The sequence below is a fragment of the Notechis scutatus genome, chromosome 3 (genome assembly GCF_049901735.1).
Source record: "Notechis scutatus isolate UNSWTSFEM ecotype Mainland chromosome 3, rNotScu1.2, whole genome shotgun sequence".
NCBI classification, from domain to species: Eukaryota; Metazoa; Chordata; class Lepidosauria; order Squamata; family Elapidae; genus Notechis; species Notechis scutatus.
Window position 1 is genome coordinate 54470392 of NC_142011.1, and position 21903 is coordinate 54492294.

A 21903-nucleotide genomic window follows, 5' to 3' on the forward strand; every position below is an offset into this window, starting at 1 on the left:
TCTCCCAAAAATTCAAGGCGGTCCATGCAGCACTATATCTCCCACCCACCCGTTATTTCCTCTATAACAATCCTGTTAGGTGAGTGGATTGGTGCCTGACATTTCTGCTGTGATTGTTGAGCCAGTAGTTCTGTTTTTTTTTTTAATTTTTACATGTAAACATTGCTTTTACATGTAAGCAAACATGTATTAAAAATGGGACAGCCCTTAAAAATGTTCAACTCACAGTGGAAATACAAGAACCTGTTCAATGAAGCAAACATTGCCATTGATGCTCATCTCGGAATGAAGGCCTCTGCATAATTAATTTCAGGTCGTAGGAAAATATAGATTTTTCATTTGCCATTGGTTTCTGTCAGATCCAGCAGTGTGGCTGAGGAGCTTACTCTGTGCTTCTGAATTCAGCTTGGATTCCTTCTGACGCCTGATAGTGTTTCTTTAAAAGAAAAAGAAAAATCCTTCTAAAATGAGATGGCATCTGCCTCACAAAAACTTGAGATTGGGTTGAAATTGAAGGCAGAGAGATCTGGTGCAATGCAGAAGATGTGGGTGGGATTTTTTTTTTTTTTAAAGTTGGATAATTGCTGAAGTGGGGAGTGGGTAGGACTGAAATTAGCCTGAGGGCTCACTGCTTCTCTTTCTGATAGCTTCTCTCTTCTCTTGTCAGATATCTGAACAAATGGACAGTTATGGAATCCTCTCTGAACTTGGTTGCTTTTGTACAGGTGTTTCATTATCTGCCTAGGTAACGTCTTCAGTGCAAATGGATAATTTGCAGAATTTTCAACAAGAGGTTGAGGCCTTCTAGGTGTTGGTGGGCCTCAGTTTCTTGTTCTGTGAACACAACTGGCTTTAACAGCATCATGTTGACTAGCATGTTAATCCAGGCACTACAGCAATTAGCAGTTATTACTGGAGATTATAACTGCAGTGGTGTCTGGTTTAAAACTAAAGTATTTCTGTGAACAAAATGGTTCATAACAGGAAGAGGTGCTGCTATATATAGCTTAATATTTTCTGACCTTTCTCAATTTAAGGCTTAAGAAATGATGGTGAACCAACCGTGTGTGGTAGACCGGTTACATTTTGTTGTTTTCTGTTTCACTCCAAGAAAAACAAATATAAATATATTGAAGCCTTCTCCATAATTTCTTCGTTCCTGGAAGGAAAAAAAAAGTGACCTGCAGAAGCTCTGTCAGGAATTGACAGAATAACAAAATGCATTTGCTTGACTAAACTGGGATATCTGTGAAATGGGCCTCTTTCGTTCACTGTTCTCGGCTATGGCCTTCCCCACTTACGGTCCTTGTGATTGTATTGAGCAGAGATGCGGTATACACAGAGAATGAAGGCCAGGCAGCCCTAACGTGTCCTTGAGTTGTACACAATCCAGCAAACTTTTCAGAGATAATTGCTGAATTGATTTCCCAGAAAAAAAATGAGCAGTTGCCACAATGGGTGTAGTTTGATCAGTTCTGTAATTTGAGTACCACCTCGGAAGAGGGTGGGAAGGTTGCTGGATTCATGTGATTAAGGGTTTAGGCGGCCCATTTTTCTGTGGAGACTCTGTGTGTTTCTTTCAACGCCTGTTATTTTCTTACCCATGGCTACAAGCTGATTCAAGACTCTGTATATTACAAGTAGTCCTTGACTCACAACCATTCATTTAGGGATCATTCAGAGTTGCAAAGGCACTGAACAAAAGTGACTTATAATCGTTTTTCACTCTTAACCACTGTTGAAGCATCCCTGCAGTCACGTGATCAAAATCTAGACTCGTGGCACTTGGCATGTATTTATATGGTTTCAGTGTCCCAGGGTCATGTGATCAACTTTTGTAACCTTCGGATAAGCAAAGCCAGATTCACTTAATTACCATGTTACTAACTGAAAGATTGCAGTGATTCACTTAACAACGGTGGCAAGAAAGGTGGTAAAATGAGGGAAAACCACTTAACAACTGTCTTGCTTAGCAATGGAAATTTTGGGCTCAGTGGTAGTTGTAAGTCGAGCACTGCTTGTATTTGGAATCAGGTGTCTTACTTCTAAGTGAACATATTGTTAATCTTTCATTTTTATCTCTGGTACCTTTCTTTGGGCAGTACAACCTTCATAATGTTCCTTTATGCAATATACAGGCAATATAGAAGACAAAATTCATATCTCCTGTGCAGATCGGTTGTAGGATCAGGTCAGGAGTGCGCTGCTACCGGTTTGCACTGTTCAAGTGAACTGGTTGTTCATTTTAATCCCACCCTGGCTGGCCCACCCCACCCCGCCCATCCCAGGAGTCCCCACGCAGCCTGTTTTGGATCACAGGTAAGTGCGGGGGTCATGCAGAGGCTTGGGGTGGGTAAAAAAAGACCTCCCAGAGACTCAAGGAAAACCTCTGGAGCCCAGGGAGGGCAAAAAATGGGCCTCCCGGAAGTTCCCGGAAGGCCAGAAACATGTTTGAAATAGATCTACAGAGGACACAATAGCCATCACTCTTCACACTGCTCTGACTCATATAGAACACAGGGGTGATGTGAGGGTGCTTTTTGTGGATTTTAGTTCTGTGTTTAACACAATTCTTCCACATAGACTAGTGTCTAAACTTCTGGACCTTGGGCTTTCCAGTTCAATCTGCCTTTGGATTATGGATTTCCTGTCTGGCCTCTCACAGAGGGTCAGATTAGGTAATCATACCTCTTCGGCCCTTATTCTTAACAGTGGTACACCACAGGGTTGTGTGTTGAGTCCCCTACTCTATACTCTTTATGTGCATGACTGCATTCCCACTCACACTAGTAATACTATGGCTAAATTTGCAGATGATACAACAGTGGTGGGACTTATCTCCTGGGGGGATGAATCTGCCTACCGAGATGAGATGGACCGGCTGCTTTCGTGGTATGGAGACAATAACTTGGTCCTCAACACCAATAAGACCAAGGAGCTTATAATGGATTATAGAAGGAACAGATCAGACATCCAGCTCTTGCTTATCAATGGAGACCGAGTGGAGCAAGTGGCCAGTTTTAAGTTTCTGGGTGTTACCCTAAAAGAGGACATGACCTGGGGTACCCACATTGCAGCCCTGGTCAAAAGGGCCCAGCAGAGATTATATACCTGAGACTTCTCAGAAAACAACAAGTGAATGGAAAACTGCTGGTGACCTACTACTGCTGCACCTTAGAGAGCATTTTAACATACTGTACTTCTGTATGGTTTGCCAATTGCACAGTGGCAGATAGGAAAGCACTCCAGAGGGTTAATGTCATTGCCCAGAAGATCATTGGTTACCCTCTCCCCTCTTTGGAAGAGCTTTATAGCTCCCGCTGCCTTAAGAAAGTTCAACACATTCTCAAAGATCCATCTCATCCTGGGAACCGTGTTTTTTTTTTTTTTGAACTATTACCATCTGCCAGATGGTACAGAATAATAAAAACAAGGACAAATAGGCTGAAAAATAGCTTCTATCCCAGGGCAGTAGCTGTTTTGAATTCTGCTGTATAGTGCAGTGTTGGTGTGGTGTCGGGGGTTTCCGGTTCAATGTGTGAAGGGTGAAGGATGTGTGTTTGTGTTTATTTTCATGCTCATGGTCATGATGTGCACTGAAGATGGTGTTTGATTTCGTTGTAGGAGGTGCAATGACAATAAAGTAAACTAAAACTAAAACAAAAATAGATGAAAAGTGTAATATATTTCAAGTAACTTTCTAGCTAGTCAATATAAAACATGGGTCCTTACTAGGAGGTGAAGGAGATTGGAAAGAATCTATTGGGAATTGTATCATGGCTTATTTTTTTTTCACCAACAGGAATTTAATTTCTGTTTAGATTGCTGAGAAATCAGCTTCTATATGTAGACAGCTTTGCATCTTGCACTAAGGCAATGCATTGTGTGAACCCAGCTATGAGATCTGTAAAGGTCCAGATGATTATGAGGTGGCAGCAAAAGGTTGGAATATTCTGTATCTGTTTGTTGCCTTCTCATGTCCATCTGAATTTTTGCAGCACCTGCATGAAGCAGTCCTGAATGATGAACTGTGAATGTAGCCTTGTGTGCCCATCTGAACATCATCGGGGTATTGCTGTAAGCTTCCAGATAGAATTTGCTTGGGATGGTTTTCAACTCTGCTGCCTGGCTGCCTTTGAAGACCAGGGAGGGAGATGAGATGCTTGTCACTGTGACACTCCAGGCCTTTTATATCTGGGACAGTGGAGAAATAGACTTCCATGACATCCAGAGGAGTGGGGGGAGACAGCTGCTCCTTGGAAGTCACTGTTGATAAATATTCAGTGATTACAGCTCTTGGAAATAAAGCTTGCCCTGTTTCCACCCTCAATTTGCGTCTCTTGTCTGCAGATTTTTGCCTTTTTTCTCCTTGTCATTTCTTAAAACCAAACCAATTTCAGTTCCCAGTTGGCTTCACATACTTGAAAGATTATGGTAGCTGAGTAAATTAGATAATGCAGCATAGTTTGGGAAGTAACAATGCCTGATGATTAGAAGTGACTTGTTGGAATGTTTTAGTGGCTGCTTTTAGCCTTTGGATTCCAGGTGGAATGGACTTAGGAGGTAGGACTGAATATCACAGAGCTGAAAAGTGAAAACCATGTGGCAAAGAATATATTAGACTGCTTTTAACAACTCTTGAAGGAAAAGAAAGCAGATTTGTTTATTTTAGTTGCACCTGTGTGCAAAGAGACATGTGGTCATATGCTTAAAGTCAGAACAGCTTTTTTTTTTTTTGAGGCTCACTTTTCCTTACTACCCCCAAATGACCGGTATGTGATGCTGTATGCTTTGACTTTTGGAAATCCCAGTTCATTGGCATTCCACTGTAGGGTGAAAGAGAGAGTGCCTAAAATACAGCCATAACCCTCTCTGGTACTTCAAGAGTTAATTCTTCCTTACTTTGAGGTTAGGAAATAGCTTGGCTGGCTGACCATTGGTGGCTTCCTTCAGTTGTGCTGCTCTGCCTGTCTCTTGTCAGTGGCTGCAGCTTTGGGACTGTCTCCTCCCTCTCCCCCTACGTAGCTGTGATTGGTACAGCCCAAGCTGGTTCCAAGCCTAGAATCTTATAGGATTGTGGCTCAGATGGAGAAACTATGAAATACTGGTGGCCTCAGTGACTGTAGCTTCCTTCTCTATCGACCCAGGTATATCCTGGAGATCTCTTGGCTCATGATTGGATAGAAGACCACGGGATTCCCTTTGTTTAGTTTGTCAGCTTCTTGGTTTCCAGGTGGAAAAAACTGTCCCGTGAGGTCCTGATATTGCCAGGTCTGTAAATGCTTGCAACCCTTTTTTCCCTTTCCCTTTTTTCTTAGGGAGGCTAAGTGACTTGAGCCTGTGAAGATTTTTATTGGTCTGTTAAGAGATGCTTGACAAGTCTGTCTTTTGTAAAATTGAAGTGACAATATCTGTGCTGTGTGTGGGGAGATGTCTTGTAAGGCTCTTGACAACAGAAACCAATTACAATATTCTGAGTAAACTTTATAGTGATGACTTTTCTTGACTTTTCTTTTGCAACACAGCTAGGAAAAAAATGCCTATTTGATTTTCTAGTCAATTTCAAATTTGTCCTCTGTTCTTTTTCCCACCTAACTTTTATAGCCACCTCACTCTTAAAAAAATGTTTTTGAGCCATTGTTCCAAAAACAAGAAGAGTAGGGTATTAATTGCGACATACCTGTCAGTTTTATCTTTTAAAAAATAAAGATAGTTTGTTCTTGTGCAGTTTAAGAATGTCTCATCTTTGGAATAGTGACATTTTGATTACAATAAAATTGTATGGATAATACATAAAATTGAATAGAGCAGCAATAAAATAATGGCTTATAGCCAGACATAACATTTGTTTACACAGAAATGGAAATGAGTATGTTCAGTGGTAACACTACCTGTTTTTTAACTCAAGAGCTGTCTTGAGTTAGAGAATGGACTTACTCTATACAACACAGAATGGCACCGCAACCTGAAATAAATGGCAACTCACAGAAAAAGAAGCTTCTAAACAGGTACATTATTTTGTATTTTCAGCATTTTTACACCAGTGGAAAAATGGCTATCTTTCACTTCTTGGTGGATTATTTTTTAGTTAAATGAAAAAGTTACAATAGTAGAAAAAGTTTAATCTACAACAGTGGTCTGGAAAGGTATTTGAGAATTCTGTGTTCTGTGAATGAGACGGCATAGCTGTCAAGAAAGGTTTTATGTGGAAACATCCTCCTTCCTTAACTTATTATCAGTTGGGTTACAAGAATGATTTCTAGTCTTGGAGAGAAACGAAAGTTCATAAGGAATGAGATGTTTCAGTTCTTTCCTGCTTAACAGAAAACAGGAAGATCAAAATATTAATCTAAAAACCTTTCTTGACAAAGAAATTGTAGCTCTCTAAGCTGATAGAATGTCCCTTTTTCACAGAGAGGTCAAAATAGGGTTCTATAGCAGAAGAGTGGGAGAATATCATGCTTTTTGACAATGGGACAGCATGGTTACCTTGCATAAAACAAGAAGAATGTTTGATAACATTTAAATCAGATGTAGTATCTCTGATAGTTGCCCAAAAGGTGTCATAATAATTTCATAATACACCTCTTGAGAAACCTCACATTTGGCATGTATCTCTATTAGCTGCCAGGATTTTCGAAAGAGTGCCATGAAAAGCAATGCAAGATTACTATAATATTGACCTTGTATCTATAGTTTAAAACTTGGTGAAGGCATTTCTTCATAAAACAGGAAGTTGATGTGGTACAATATGGTTAGCCTTCTCCAGTTTAATGCCTCCCACATGTATTAGGACTACAACTCCCAGAATTTTTAGCTAATGCGAATTTAAGAAGAGATGGTTCTTTCCCAAACTGGTGTCTTCTGAATGCATTGGGGCTGCAGCTCCCAGAATTCCCAGTCAGCATGATAATTGTCTAGAGCAGGGGTGTCCAACCTTGGCAACTTTAAGACTTGTGGACTTCAACTCCCAGAATTCCTGAGCTAACTATGACTTGAGGAGGAATTCTGGGAGTTGAAGTCCACAAGTCTTAAAGTTGCCAAGGTTGGACACCCCTGGTCTAGAGCAGTGTTTCTTAACCGTGGCAACTTTAAAATGGTAGAAATGGGTAGAATTCCAGAAATTCTGGAAGTTGAAGTCCACCCATCTTAAAATTGCCAAGGTTGAGAAATACTGGTCTAGAGCAGCCATTGCCAACCAGTGGTGGGCCGTGGGGAAATTTGGGTGGGCCGCAGAGAAATCTCACCCCCAGAGCAACCTCCCAAAGCAATTAATCCAGGCTGCGCAGAAACGCATGGCCCGCGGGAACCCTCCCCGCCCACTCGCTCTTTATCTGGCAAACTTGCCTGCTAAATTGCTATTTTTCCTTTTTCTGACCATTATCTGTTCTGCTGTGCCGGGAGATTTAGACTACCTAGGAAGCAGGAAATGGTTGGATTTCTTGCTCTCTAGCTAGTCTTTAGATCTTCGGCTCTGCTTTTAAGCACAGCCGAACCTCCCTTAGAATTGAAAGTTCTATTATTCAGTGCAGACTCACGGCAAGCAAATTTTATGTGACAGACTCAGGTAGCCGATGGCAGATAGATAGATCACTGAATGATTCTGTGAGCAACTTAATCTGCCTGCCTGCTTTGCCTGATTTTGGGTAAAAGTTGCTCTTTTTTTATATAAAAAATTCAATTTTTACATACATGGTGTGTTGTGAGTTAATTTTGTGAATTTGCTTGCAAGCAAATTTTATGATTTTGCTTGAAAGCAAATTTTATGTGACAAGACAGAGCTAGCCAATGGCAGATAGATAGATCTCTGAATGAATCTGTGATTCTGTGAGCAACGCAATCTGCCTGCCTGCTTTGCCTGCTTTTGGGTAATTTTTTTATAAAAAATTCAATATTTATATAAATATTTATAATATTTACATACAAGCCATGCCCAACCAATCACATGACCACCAAGCCACACCTACAAATTAGGCCACACCCACAGAACCGGTTAATGGTCCCTGGGATTTAAAATTATGAGTTTGGTGGTCCCTGAGGTCCAGAAGGTTGGTGACTGCTGGTCTAGAGGGCACCAGGGAGAGGAAGACTGGAATTAATCATGCTGTGGTTAGGGCAGGAAGTAAAATAAGAATGCTTTGTCTTCATTTCTCTAAGCTGTTTGAGGACAAGTTGAGGACAAGTTTTAAAAAATCCCGCCCTCCCATTTTGCTGCAAAATTACAAGGGTATAGTTCTGTTGGCAGTCTGCGCTTAGAATCCATGCTTTTCAATTGAGAGACTGCTTGGCCAATGTGAAGCCCTATCCTAAAGCTGCTGTGAATGGGGGCAGAACGGGAGTGGTGGGAAATCTGTGTTGCTCAGGCTGTCCTTGAAGCTCCCAGGACCAGCTGTACTTGACTGGGCCCCTCATGAGATCAAGACAGATGCTGGCTTTGATAGAGCTGCCAAGTTTTATCCTGATAATTGGCACAGCCCTTCCTCAGCCCTGCTGGTTTCTCTTAATGAACTGGCTGTTTGCAGTGTACACAGAGATCCCATTAGAGAAACATGTGATGGTCATTAATAAAGCATGATGGAGTTTATCTCAACTTAGCCTGTGCTTGGACCAGGAGTTAGAGAGGGGCGGGTTGGCCCCTGCAAATATTCCTTCCTGCCCTATGCCTACTACCATAAACCTTACTGCTTAAGCTGGACTTAGGAACCTGGAAGAATGCAAGGGCTATAAATGGAATTTGACAGATGTGATCATGGCTGCCTGGCCCTGATGCTTGTGCAGGCTCATTGAATTCTCCTGTGTCTTTAGTGGACTCGGAGATGAATAAGCTCAGAGGCCAAACTAGTTGTTCCTGCATTGCTCCGCTGTTCTGGCTCAGTGTGGTGCTAGCAAAACCTGTTCTGTTTTTTGTAAGAGGGTAGGAATGGGGTTACTTGAAGCTTTGAGGAATAGGCTACTAATAGCAGTAGGATTTACACCATTTTAACACAGAAAGCATGGAAAATCTGCCCACTCAAAAATTACCTCATCAGCCACGGTTCTGCAGCTGTTTTTAGGGTGCAGTCAAAACCTCCTAGCCCTATTTATTTGTTTGTTTCTTTATTCTGTCATATCTACCTATCTCACATAAAAGTGACTGGGTGACGTAGAGCACTTTATCAAAAAAAAAGAAAAGAAAAAGAAATCAGTACATAATGTCACAATGAAAACATAATTATAAAAAGGCACACAAACAAGAGAAGATGATATTCAGGACAGGAAGAGAGCCATTGCAAAATCTGCCTGGTCCGCTGATAACAGGCATGATGATAACAGAGCCAGGTCTTGAGGGACATGTGAAAATATAGAGAGGGATGGAGATGACCTCATTTGCAGGGGGGGGAGGGAAGAGGTGGAGAGAGAAGGGCAAGCTATTACTTCGCAGCCGGCTGAGACAGCAAGGTAAGAATTCTAGTTATCGCAGCTACGATTGCCAAAACGTGAGTAACTATCTCATTCCAAAAACAATGTTTCTAGGAATATTATACACAAACAGACGGACAGTCTTAAGAGATTCTTCCTCTGGTTTCAAATACTCTTGAGGCTTCATGTGAAGTTGTTACGTGCCTGGTCCATTTCCTCTTGATCCTGGTTACCAAACCTTGCATCCCCATTGCTACCTACCTAAGGTAGGGGTAGAGTCAAACAGAGGAAACTCCAGAGGCTGCTTGCTTTCCTGATGTCTTGGAATGTCTAAGAAGCAAAAGGCAGGATCTTGGTTGGGATTTGGAAAAATGGGAGAGCCTCCAAATCCTCAGGTCCAATATCTGGTATCTCCCAGATAGAACTGGTTTTTTTTTTTCCTAAGTCCCTGGAGCACAGACATTCTGGATAGACATTCATTTCAGGTTGGGCATTACATTTTGTACATTACTCTTTCCCCAAAAGTATCAGGGCTAGGACAAAAACATAATGGGGTCTACTGAAAAATTAGAAAAAAAGTTATTAAAATTACTTCAATAAAGTTCTTTGAATAGAATCACTCCATGTGTGCCTAATAATTTTCCTTTCTGCTACATTAAAAATAACCATAATATTTGATGGGGATTTGGAATTATACCCAAGGCTTTGAGGATTGGGGCACATACAACTCTGGCATGGCATGTCATGTTAGGTATAGATAGTAGTAAGTAGTAAATTAGGTTGGAGGTAACGTCTGTCAAACTGCTTTTGACTAAAAGCTTCATTTCTATGTACATTAATTAATGCTTCCCTGTGGTTTAAGTAAATTGCATTCGGTATTGATTTTTGAGAGATTTATAGGAGTAACTTCCAAGAGATAAATTATTTGTGCTACAATAATCATGTACCGACTCTCCTTTTTTGACCTTAACCTTACTTCTCCTTCTACCATAACTGCTTGATGCAATTTCCAACTTTTCAGGTCACTAATGAACTTCCTTGAATGTTTTACATATGCAATTATTATTAATTACTAATGTATGTTTAGAATAGTATATTTGAGTGATGACAAAAAAGGGTGTGAAAAGGAAATAAGCATTTGGAGAATACCTGGCTCAGGTGGGTCATGACCAGCAAGCACTACAGAGAGTAATTGCTTGGGAGAAGGTAACAAGTATAGCACATGAGCAAGTGGACGATGGCAGAAGTCAACCAAGGAGTGCCAGAATGGGCGGTGCATATTTATCACAAATTGAATGTTCTTGAATGCCTGCACTTATGATGGACTCTGAAAAAGCAATAATGTAGAGCTTGGCAAAGGAGACAAAACCTTAAGGTAGACTTCAATCCTTTTATGAGATGACTACTTGACAATGGCTGACTCTGTTGTGTGCTGCCCAGAGTTTCTGGTTTGTGGGATGGGTAGCTATATAAATTGGGAAATGAAATGAAATGAAATAAAGAGAGAAAAAGAAACAAACAAACAAACAAAAAGAATCTGGATAAAATGTTGCTCATTGGGATCACTATTTGGAAATGGTTAGTTACTATGATTAGTTGCAAAGCTTTAAATTACCTACCTCTTGACAGCAGGTTTCAGTGCCATGTGAAGAAGTTGGCAGAAGTTATCCAGTTCCACAGGTATTTAAAACTGCTTTGCCTGCAAGGTTAACGGAGCTGGAATATTCAAACTGTCCCAGCATGATCTGGTTAATGTCCTAATTGCTGTTTTTTTGTGGATCGTCCATTTTTTCCCTCTCTTCAGCAATTACTGCCCCCCACTCTTAGATTTACCTATAGAGAGCAGTCTTTGTTCTGGACTGTTCAGAGCAGCGGTCCCCAACCTTTCTGGCTTTGCAGACCAATGGTGGTGGTGGTAGGAGTGGTTCCACGCAAGTGGCGGGTGAGCGCGCCTGTGCAACTCTGTGCAAGCATCAGACATGTGCGTCCGCCACTTGCAAAACAGAGCTTCACAGGCACATACGCTCGCCTGCCGCTTGTCCACGTGGCCCTGCAATTGCACGCAGGCACACTCACCCACCACTCCTGCAACCCGGTTCTGAACAGGCCACAGCCCGCTAGTGATTGGGGACCCCTGGTTCAGAGCATTTTAAAAAGAACAATGCAACTACAAGCAATTTTTTAAAACGCAGAACTGAATAGTAGCATTTACCTCATGGATTTTCAGTTTGCTTCACCCTGCTAGGAAAAAAGGTCAATTTTAAATGGAGCCTGGATTGCAGCTGGTGGATGGCAATGATTTCTGTGCTTTTGTTCCTTCTCAGTATTAGCATCACAGATTTAAGACCTCTAACCTGTTTAGAGGTGCCACCTTTCTTTCTAACAGGCGCCTTAATGGTACCCAATCTGAGAATTTGGGGAGCTGAGAATTTGGTTGATACATTCAATTTTGAGCTCTAGTTGGAGAGAGTTATTTTCCTTTGAAGGACTGTTGATAATATCAGCTGAGATATTTTGGTAGCTTGGAAAAAAAATGAGGCCAAGAAAGCTGTTGAAAGAGAAAAATACCCATCTCCACATAGGTATGATATTGTGGTGTGTGACCCATAGTGTTGTAGTTGGGACTCATAATTTCTTAAGTGTTCTGAGACCCCCTGCCTTCCATTCAGTCCCTTTCGTTTGGCCCCCATGTAGTTTGTTTTATTTTAGGAACATTGAGATCCATATACAGTATATTCTGTGGCATGAAAAGCTACAACAAAAGGAGATGCAGTCAAGGCTGCATCTTTTTACTATTTACTGGGCCCCTCGTTGTGCAGAGGGAGTTGGAGAAAGGAATGAACTCTTGGCCATCTCTCTGTAGATTTCTCCGGCACCCCCACCCAACCACCCCATTGCCTGTGCCTCGAGCTAGGAGTGGCTGTTCTGTTGCAGCAGAAGAGAGGAAAGGTCTGATCTGCAGGCAGCAGCTCTCATTAAAAGAACGAAGATGGCCTAAAGTTTGAAAGCCCAACAAAATGGACTTTGGGAGCAGTTCTTTCTTGGGATGTTGTCCCTGAAGCCCAGGATAGGGGCTGGTTGGTTTCCCCTGAGGGTTTGGCTGTTGACCTCTGCAGTCTATGTAGGAAGGAGGAGGGTAGGTTCATTTTTTCACAGGATAAAGGATGTTCGTTCTTTCAGTGTCTCTGGAAGATAGCTAAAGTACTGATTTCCAAACTGACGTGTTAGTTCTATACTAGTGAAACCTAGCAAGGTAGGACTTTGGCCTTTTGATCTTGATTGTGAAGGCTTTACCCTGGCTGCAAAGAGGCAGTTGTGTACTATATCAAAAGCGATGTAAAATAGTTTTTTTCTTAAAAAAAAAAAGCCTGTTTCTTTTGCTTGCACCTTCAGTAGCATTCTCTTGTCCTTATCAACTGCCAGAAGACCTATAGGAAATTCTACTTCTAACCCAGTGACATATCCTAAGCAACTTTAGGCTATGTGGATTATGACTCTCGAAATGACTTGACTGGGTAATTCTGCGCGTTGATGTCCAGACAATTTAAAAGTTGCTGAAGCCAAGTTAATGTCTTAACCAAGCATGGCAGAAATTAGAACTTTCTACTTTGAGAGAAGCAGTAATGGTTTTCCCCATTAAAAGTTAGATGGCCAAATCCCATGAAAAGTCCCTTGTCATATTTGGCTACAGATCTTTTTATTTCAGTGTTGGCATTTCCCAAACATACCCAAGGGAAACTGGTATCACTTCGGTGCCACTTCGGTGTACTGTATGTGTTTCAATAAACACTAAACCCATTTGATGGTTTATTTTCTGCTTTTGAAGTCAGCCTTGGTATTGGTAGCCCTATATTTAGGGTAGGATGGCAACAAAACAACGATGGCCATTGGGGAGAAGTGAAAGAAATACCATGATCATATGGTGAAAGAAATTAGGTTCTTTCATGTGGAAGAACTATGCGGAAGGCTCTTCTCAGGGAGGGGATTTCCAGCTTACATAAAATGTAAAAATCTGTCTGGCATCTGAGTGCTGCTGCAGCCAACAGGGGAAATTGATTATTAAGATGGATTTCAAATGTTGACAGGCTCACGGAGAGTTATACTCATTGACAGCTGTCATTTGATTCTGGAAATCATTTTCTAATGAGGGTCCTTAGGGACAGATGAACAGATCTGATCTGGATACAGATAGCACTTCTTTTAGGACCAATAAAAGATAATATAAGTAGCTCAGGGTTGAACCGTGGAGTCTTTGTGCTTTCTGAACCTGGTTGTTTATGTGCCTTCAAAAAATTAAAGTGCCTTTAGAAAATACAGTGGCTCTGTACCAAAGTGCCTTCAAAAAATGAAATGACTTCAGAAAATATAGTGTATCCAGAAAAATCAAAGACTTAAACATTGAAGATGAAATTATGGTTTCATTCAAAGTCACAGCACTATGTCCATACATCCAAAACTAGTGAAAGAATCCATAGCAACAGTACTACACAACACACCCAACCTAGCCAATACACTAAGATTCAAGTATCCAAAGTCATGGTTCTCATCAACCTCTGCCTCAGTGCTTTCAGTTTGATGGACAAATAGATCAACAAATTAGACTTATAGCAGAGAGTAATGCAGCATCTAGAAACTATAGCACTGCCATTCATACAACCAAAAGAATAAATCCACTATGTAGACGAAACTTAACATCATGATAAAGATGGAACGATTAAAGAAGACACATGAAAACAATCAGCAGTATCTTCAAAGAAATATAATTCACAAGGGAAGAAAAAAAACTAATAACACGGTATCCTTCTGAGATATCCTAATCATCAGGAAAAAAAAAAGACAGCAAATTAGAAAAAAAATCTATTGGAAAACAACCCACACTAACCAAGTGTTCCCTTACCAAAGTAACAACCCAATCTTTTACAAGAGAAGGTGTAAGAACTTTTAAAAAAGACTGTAAATGCATTGTAGCAACCCACAATGCTAGAAAAAAAACCATTGCCAACTTTATCAAAAAGTGCCTGGTTACTTAACTCACTGAAGCACCACCAACACAGGTGTGTAAAGGACAACACTACAGCACATCAAAAACATCTAGGAAACCAACCAACAGGTTATTACAATGCATGGCATCACCATAGAACACAAACCAATAAAAACCTCCCAAAACATGTTAAGTAAACCAAAAGACCCCAAGAAGAAGAAACAACATGCAAAGTAAGAATTCACTCACAGTCAGAAGATACAATGAAAACTTGATCATACAACACATGGACAGACTCAACCATAGTTTCAACTGGGAAACTGAGCATCGTAGACCAAGCTAAATCCAAATTGCTAGGAAATTCCTGGAAGTTTGGCATTCAGACATATCAATAGACACATAGTCAATAAAAATATAAGAAGGAAACAAAAATGGCAGAACACATCCTCTCCAGAAGCATATGCCCAGATAAGCAGGGATAACCAGACAAGCAGAAAACAATACCCAAATCAAGAAACATCCAAACAGACAACCCCTACCAAGACTGGCAGGGCAAACTACTATATGTAAACAGGGAGCAAACTCCACACTGAGTAGCACTGATGATATTCTTTAATCATGTGATGAAACATTTGCAAGCAAACAAGCTCAGAGAACATCAAGGATTCAGCTTTTTTTAGGATGCTATTTGTTGCTGTTAATGTGGACTCAATCTGTAACAAGCAAACTTGGCATGGGCTCCTGCATTGAGCAATATGAAGCCAGAAATGAAAATAAAACCAAGCATGCTTCACACAGATGTTCATATTTGTTTTAATATCTATTTGTTACAAGACACAGTTACCTCTAACCATTTTGAATACTAAAATTGTCTTTAGTATCAGACCTGGGACATGAGTCCTAACAGCATATTTTTCAAAACATGAAGCTAGAAATAGTTTTTGGAAACTATTCACAAATAACAAAACTGTTTCTCTTTTAAGGAGGAGGAGCTGAAGGGACTAATGTTGGGCATTTCTAAAATACATTATGGAATGCTCTCACACCCTGGTTGACATAGTTAGCAATTCTGAACTGATTTCTAAGAATTCTGAACTGATTTCCTATGTTAAGACTAACATAGGAGAACATTGAATTGGTGAACAGAAGGGTATGTGTGATTTATGTGATACAACTTCTGTAAACTAAAGTCACTTTCTCTTAAATATGCCAACTGGACTTGGGGTGGTATTATGAAAAAGTTAATTGTCTTGCAATAACATTAATTCAGTGGAAATCTGCTGACTTCCAAGATCTGCAGATGAATCTGAGTAAATTGAGGTCTAGTACTGCAAATTTATGTATGAATTAAGAAGAAGGAAGATGTTATTAATATCTCTCTCGTTCCTCCTGCTTCTCAGACCTAATAGCGTTTCCTGTCTGCCTGATTGCTGTCTTCCTTGCATCCACAGAGATTCACGGAGGGCCCAGGTCCCGGCAGTTGCAGCCTGCACGTTCTCTCCCAGGGCCTTCTCACTGCCTGAAGCATTTTCCGGTTGACCTACGGACCTCCATGGATGGCAAGTACAAAGAGCTTGCTGAGGTAGATCTGCTTATTCCTCACTAGTTTTTGTGTGTGTGTGTGTGTGTGGTGTGTGTGCACTGTTTATTGTAGAATGAAGGCTGTGAAATGAACATGTAAAACCCATGCAATTTTTTGGGGTTATTTTGCTTAATATTAATACAAGACCATTTGTAATTCTATTTTGAGAAAATTGTTTTGAATCCATATGATTCTCCAGCATTTATAGGAGAGAAGGGTTGACTGGAGAAAATGGATTTAAAGTCTCTTAGTAAAGAATTGCTCTTGAAACAACTTACTTTTGGATCCCAGAAATAAAGGCAGAACAATGATTTTGGCCTGTTCACCTTCTACTCTGAACTCTCCAAAGTATGCACTGGTCACCAGCCACTGGAGGTGGTATGATTGTAATCTAAAACAGGTGGTCCTCATTTAACAACCACTCATTCAATTAATTTACAATGGTGCTGAATTAATGGTAGTGTCAACCATGAAGCGAGCCTGGCTGAGGCCATCTTTGAGGCTTCATGGTTGCCCAAAGCAAAGGGAGGGGGAAATTTTAGATAGCTCAGCTTGGCTGTCAAAATAAAAGGTTTTCCTGTGGGAACCAAGGTCAAACAGATGGCTGAGAAGAGGAGGAATGGAGTAACCAGGCAACCTGCCAACACCACTATTGGACAATAACCATTATTGGACAATATGACCGATGACCTGGGGGAAGAGGGAACTTTTACTTTTTAATTAGGTGAAAACCATGGGAACCTTCAGAGTCAGTTTTCACCAATAGTGCCAATATGATGTATCCAATAAATTGTTTTTTGAGGAATTTACCCGCCTGAGAGTTCTGCTTTCAATGGGTGCATTACTTGGAATGTTGAAAGGTAGTTAAGACTGGTTCTTGTAGTTATGGCTGTCCCCTGGCTCACAACTACAAAATCTCAGCATCTCACGGTCACGTAATTGCAATTTGTGAACTTCACTCCTGGCTTCTGACGAAAGGAAAGCTGGCAAGAAGTTGCAGGTCATGGTCATATGATGACCTCATTCAATGAGCCGTGCCATCATCGCTTAGGACAGACAGCAACTGGGATTGCCAGAACTGTCCATCACTAAGTAGCCAACTCATGTGATTTTTTTTGACAAGTTGGATAGGCATCATGCACTACACCAGGGGTCTCCAACCTTGGCAACTTTAAGACTTGTGGACTTCAACTCCCAGAATTCCTGAGGAATTCTGGGAGTTGAAGTCCACAAGTCTTAAAGTTGCCAAGGTTGGAGACCCCTGCACTACACGGTACTGTAGTGTTTCTCAGGCTTCACATCTTGGTGGAGAAAGGGAAATGTTAGCATTTGCTGGCTGGGGAATTCTGGGAGTTGAAGTCCACATATCTTTTTAAGTTGTGAAGACAGAGAAACACTGTCAGGATATGCTCCTGTCTTATTTTCATAGGCAGCAAGTAAGAGCTTGTTTACTTGGCAATGGCGGTTCCTTGATGTTGCCAGATCAGTGTGTCTAACGCATACTGGAGAAGGCATGCTCCTGGGTGTGGCCTTGCATTTGTTAATCATTGATGTGTTCTTTGATGACCTGGACAATGAGAAGCAGCAGCTATAGGATTAATTCAACAGCCAGCACTGGAACAGTTTTAAATTACTGCAGTTATGACCTCAATGTAAATTACTATTCTAATCAAAAGTACATCATGTTATAGTTTTATAATCCACTGAGCAGCAGGACTTTCACTGATGTTGTCATGAGATTCTAGTCCTGACAGATTGTCCCAGAACAGCTTTTAATGGACTCCTCAGGTTGTTGTTTCTTATGGATAACAGAGATTTGCTTCTCTTATTTATTTAAAACATTTATATACAGGTACTCCTTAACCTATGACTGGTTACTTAATGACTGTTCGATGTTACGACAACTCCTCCCAAACGTACTTACGACCCAAATTTGAAATTCCAACCACCCTCTTCAGTCACGTGACTGCACTTTGGGCACTCAGCAAATGGTTTAAACTTCCCATAGTCACGTGACTGCCTTTTACAACCGTTTTGCCAAAAACCAGCATTTACTTCTGGTTTTTCGCAAAACTGGTCTACAGCAAACCATTGCTTCATTTAACAACCATGTCATTTGCTTAACAAATGCCACAAAAAAGATCATAAAATCAGGTCAGTCACATGGGTGACCTGATCTATGACCCTCCCGACTTAATAACTCTAATGAACAGGTTCCATTATGGTCGTAACTCAAGGACTACCTGTGGCAGCCTGTCTCATACCAAACTCTGAGTAGCTGCAAATCAAGAATTAAAACCACATTAAAAAAAAAAACATATTAAAGCTATTAAAATAATAAATACTAAAACAAAACAAAAACCAGCACCTGGTACCAAGTCAAGCTTCTAACTTGCTGTCACCTCATCCTATCCCAGCACATGGGGTGGAAAGCCAGGACTTCAGTGCTTGTTGGAAGGCTAGGAGGATAGAGGCCTGCTGAACTTTGGGGAGGGGAGGAGAGTTTCATAGGGTAGGGGCTGCTACAGAAAAGGCATACTTTTGGGTTCCCATAAGGTGGCAATGTTTAAGGGAAAGGACTAGAAGCATGCCTGTCCTTTCTAATCTCATAGAGCTCAAGCTTCATTGAAGTTGCATGCACGCTTGTATGGATATTCCAGTAGCACTGTGCTGCTATGCTTGCAGGAGTTGTTCTGTCACTCATTGGCCGAGAGTGAAATGCGCAGTGCTCCCTACGAATTCCCAGAAGACAGCCCCATTGAACAATTAGAAGAGAGGCGCCAACGGTTGGAGCGGCAGATAAGCCAGGATGTGAAGTAAGTTGCCAATGCTTTTTTGGACTTTTCTTAGCTTCTCCTAACTCCTTTTGATATTACAAGAGCAGGATGGAACATTTCACTGGAGTCTTGGGGGGGTGGGGTGGGGGGAGAGAACAAGGTGGTAGGAGTATTTGAAACTGAGAAAGATGGGGAGAAATCAAATGGAAGAAACTTTTATTTACAGTCTAGAAAAAAATGTGATAAGAGACTTTGGAAATAACTGGGAATGTCATTCCATTGCTTCTACTTCTGCAGGGAGAGTAACCATCATGTCAAGAGAAGCATTCATACGGTCATCTGTCAGTGGCATGACTCCGTGTCTATGTGCATATATATGTGTGTGGCTGATATTTTTACTCCTTGCTTATCCTGCACACAGTTTTCTTACTGTTAGATTGTCACTGGCAAAATTCCTTAGCAGTAGCAACCTTACAGCAGGCAGAAAATATCTGGATTTTATTTTATCTATCCTCATCTTGCTGTTCTTCTCTATAGTCCTTTAGAGCAGGGGTCCCCAACCGCCGGTCCACGGACCGGTACCGGGCTGAACAAGCCTTACCGGGCCGCTGGTTGCTGGGCGCCGCCATCTTTTTGGTAAAAAAGCAATTTTTCGTCAAAAAGATGGCGGCGCCAGTGCTTGGTGAGCTTTTCCGGTAGAAAGCCATTTCTACCCAAAAAGCTCACCAGAAGCGCTGGCGCCGCTTTTGACGAAAATCACTCCGTGACGTCACCGGAATTGATTTTTCGTCAAAAAAGATGGCGGCGCCCAGCTGACGCCGGAACCGGGCCGCGGCGCCCAGCTGACGCCGGAACCGGGCCGCGGCGTCGAAAAGGTTGGGGATCCCTGCTTTAGAGAGCAGAACAGGGAGAGGAAACAGCATAGGGGGAATAATGGCATATTTGGCCATTAGGATCCTGCAAATGTTTACTTCTAACCAGAAACCTCACTTGGGAAGGGCTGCAAAGTTTCAAGAGTTATATCTTCAGTTGTTCAAGCCAGGGCTTCAATATGAGGGGGACGGCGCTTAGGAAGAGGAAATGGAAACTATCAGTTGCCTATTTACCTACCTGAACCCTGGCAACCATTTGTGCTACTCTGAGGAAGGAGGAGGGAATTGCAGAAGTGAGACATAAGGAAAAGATCCCATTGGAATGAAAAACTTAGGGAGAAGGAAGACAATAGGCAGAACATGGTTTGCGTGTGAGTTCTGTTGAACAGATAGAAGGCAAGTTTACTCAGTGGGGGAAAATCTTCATTTCCACCCTGTTTAGAAGCCCAGTGTTTCAACTCTCCAAAGTCCCCGTTGGAAGAATGTTGTGGCAGTCTAGGAAAAGCAGGCTTTTAGAGGAGAAGCACAAATAGAGATCCAAGAAAATAACTTCTTAAGGAGAGTATAGGACTTCCTTTTATCAAGGCAATATGGGATATCTCATATCTCAGATTCATTCTCTTCCAATACTCCTACAGCCCCCAAAGTCTTTGATCTTCAGTTGGAAAGAGGCATTATATTGGTCATAGGTGTATAATGAGATTTATCCCAGTGAAGAGAAAGTAGCTGAGCTGTTTATCTGCCTATATCTCTATATAAGCAGAGCCTGGAGGAGGGGTTTGGGTAGAGCAGAGGTCTCCAAACTTGGCAACTTTAAGGCTTGTGGACTTCAACTCCCAGAATTCTGGCTGGAGTTGAAGTCCACAAGTCTTAAAGTTGCCAAGTTTGGGGGCCCTGGGGTAGAGGGTTTAGGAGAGGTTGGGAAAACACACTGGCTGGTACGGTAGTAGTCAAGCAAGTGGGAAGGAGGGAAGAAGATTCAAATAAAGGGAAAAGATGGTGTGGGAACCAGCAGTACTTTTCCAATAGCCAAACCATAGCTTGGTATCATGGTATCTTACATGGACCTCTTACATTCATTCTCTTTTGGATCTCCATTGCTGGTATATTGCTGTATAGTGTCTGCCATTTCTGATATTGGTTTCTGCATTAATGCTAGTGTTTTTCTTTTTCTCCTCATCTTCTTTACCATTTCCTCTTCCCCTTCCTTTCTCCTCTCTCTGACTGTTTGTCCTTTTCTTGGCCTCGGCCTCCACTTCCCATTTGTCCTCAGACTAGAACCTGACATTTTACTCAGAGCCAAACAGGACTTCCTGAAAAGTGACAGTGATGCCGACCTACAGTGAGTGCCTGGCCTTAATTCTCTCTGCCCTTGACTCAGGGGTGGGCGCGGGGCTTTCCCGCAGGCTGACTTTTCTCCTTATTCCCACCTTGACTGATCCAGAGTGAGTGACCTTCCCTTTTGCAAAGTTCTGTCCCCCCCCCACATACATTGTATCCCACATGCAATTGTACCACTGCTGGGTGTGTGTGTGTGTGTGTTGCCATTAAAATTAATTCCACAGACTGCAAATAAAACCTTAATCCGCATTAAGTTAAGGCACTTTTCCCCCCAACATGTTGCTTTCCTGTTGTTTTGGGTTGATGATGGTATATCTAGCGGGCATCAGGCTGGGGAAAGGCTGAGTAACAACATTGGGAGGATTCTGAATGGTTAGATAGGATCAGAGTTCAGAATGGAAGTGGAGTTACTCCCGGAAGTGAATTTGTCCTCCAAGAAAAGTTTAGTATGTTAGAACAAAAGCACCCCTGGAAAGGAAAGGCTAAAGTCAGCTGCCATATTGATATGCTTATCTGTGTGTGTCGCTTAAGCAAACTCTTCTGAGAAAAAAAGGTTGAAAAAATAGGGGAACCATTTTATTTTGAACCAGATCCAATATTATTGGGCTAAAACAAAGCTCATTTTATTTTTTGCATCTTCCACTCCCACAAATTTCAACACCAGTGAGTGGGGGATTCCTCACTTCATACTATTGGTTGCTTTCCCTTGTTCCTTTTCTGAGCTCTGTTTCCCCCCTGTCCTCCTTAAAGCAGTTATTTTCAAGGCAAGCATAGTGGATAGAGCTGTTTGTCTCTGTTTTATATTTTCCTTTTCCCCTTCCCTCTTTCATTGTGCATTGGTTGACTGAGCAGCTTGGATCCTAGCGAACCCAGAAGCTCAGCCAAGTAGGATGTTTCTCCTTGTTTTAGGCAGATGATCAGCTCCTTACAGTTTTGCCAGGACAAGTCATT

The 21903-nt window shown here is 41.5% G+C and overlaps 1 protein-coding gene across 7 annotated transcripts in view; it reads left to right on the forward strand.

The window, feature by feature from the left end:
* AMPD2 (adenosine monophosphate deaminase 2) overlaps positions 1-21903 on the forward strand; it is a 61266-nt gene that overhangs the window by 12112 nt on the left and 27251 nt on the right. For 3 of the 7 annotated variants that reach the window (XM_087959988.1, XM_087959991.1, XM_087959987.1), the window contains exons 2-4: positions 15832-15962; positions 18648-18778; positions 20885-20953. In XM_087959988.1, the coding sequence (XP_087816114.1) occupies positions 15832-15962; positions 18648-18778; positions 20885-20953 (331 nt within the window). Of the gene's footprint in view, positions 1-5036; positions 5272-5984; positions 6009-15831; positions 15963-18647; positions 18779-20884; positions 20954-21903 lie in introns of those variants that run through there. The other 4 variants (XM_087959990.1, XM_087959989.1, XM_087959992.1 and 1 more) reach the window with 3 other exon arrangements.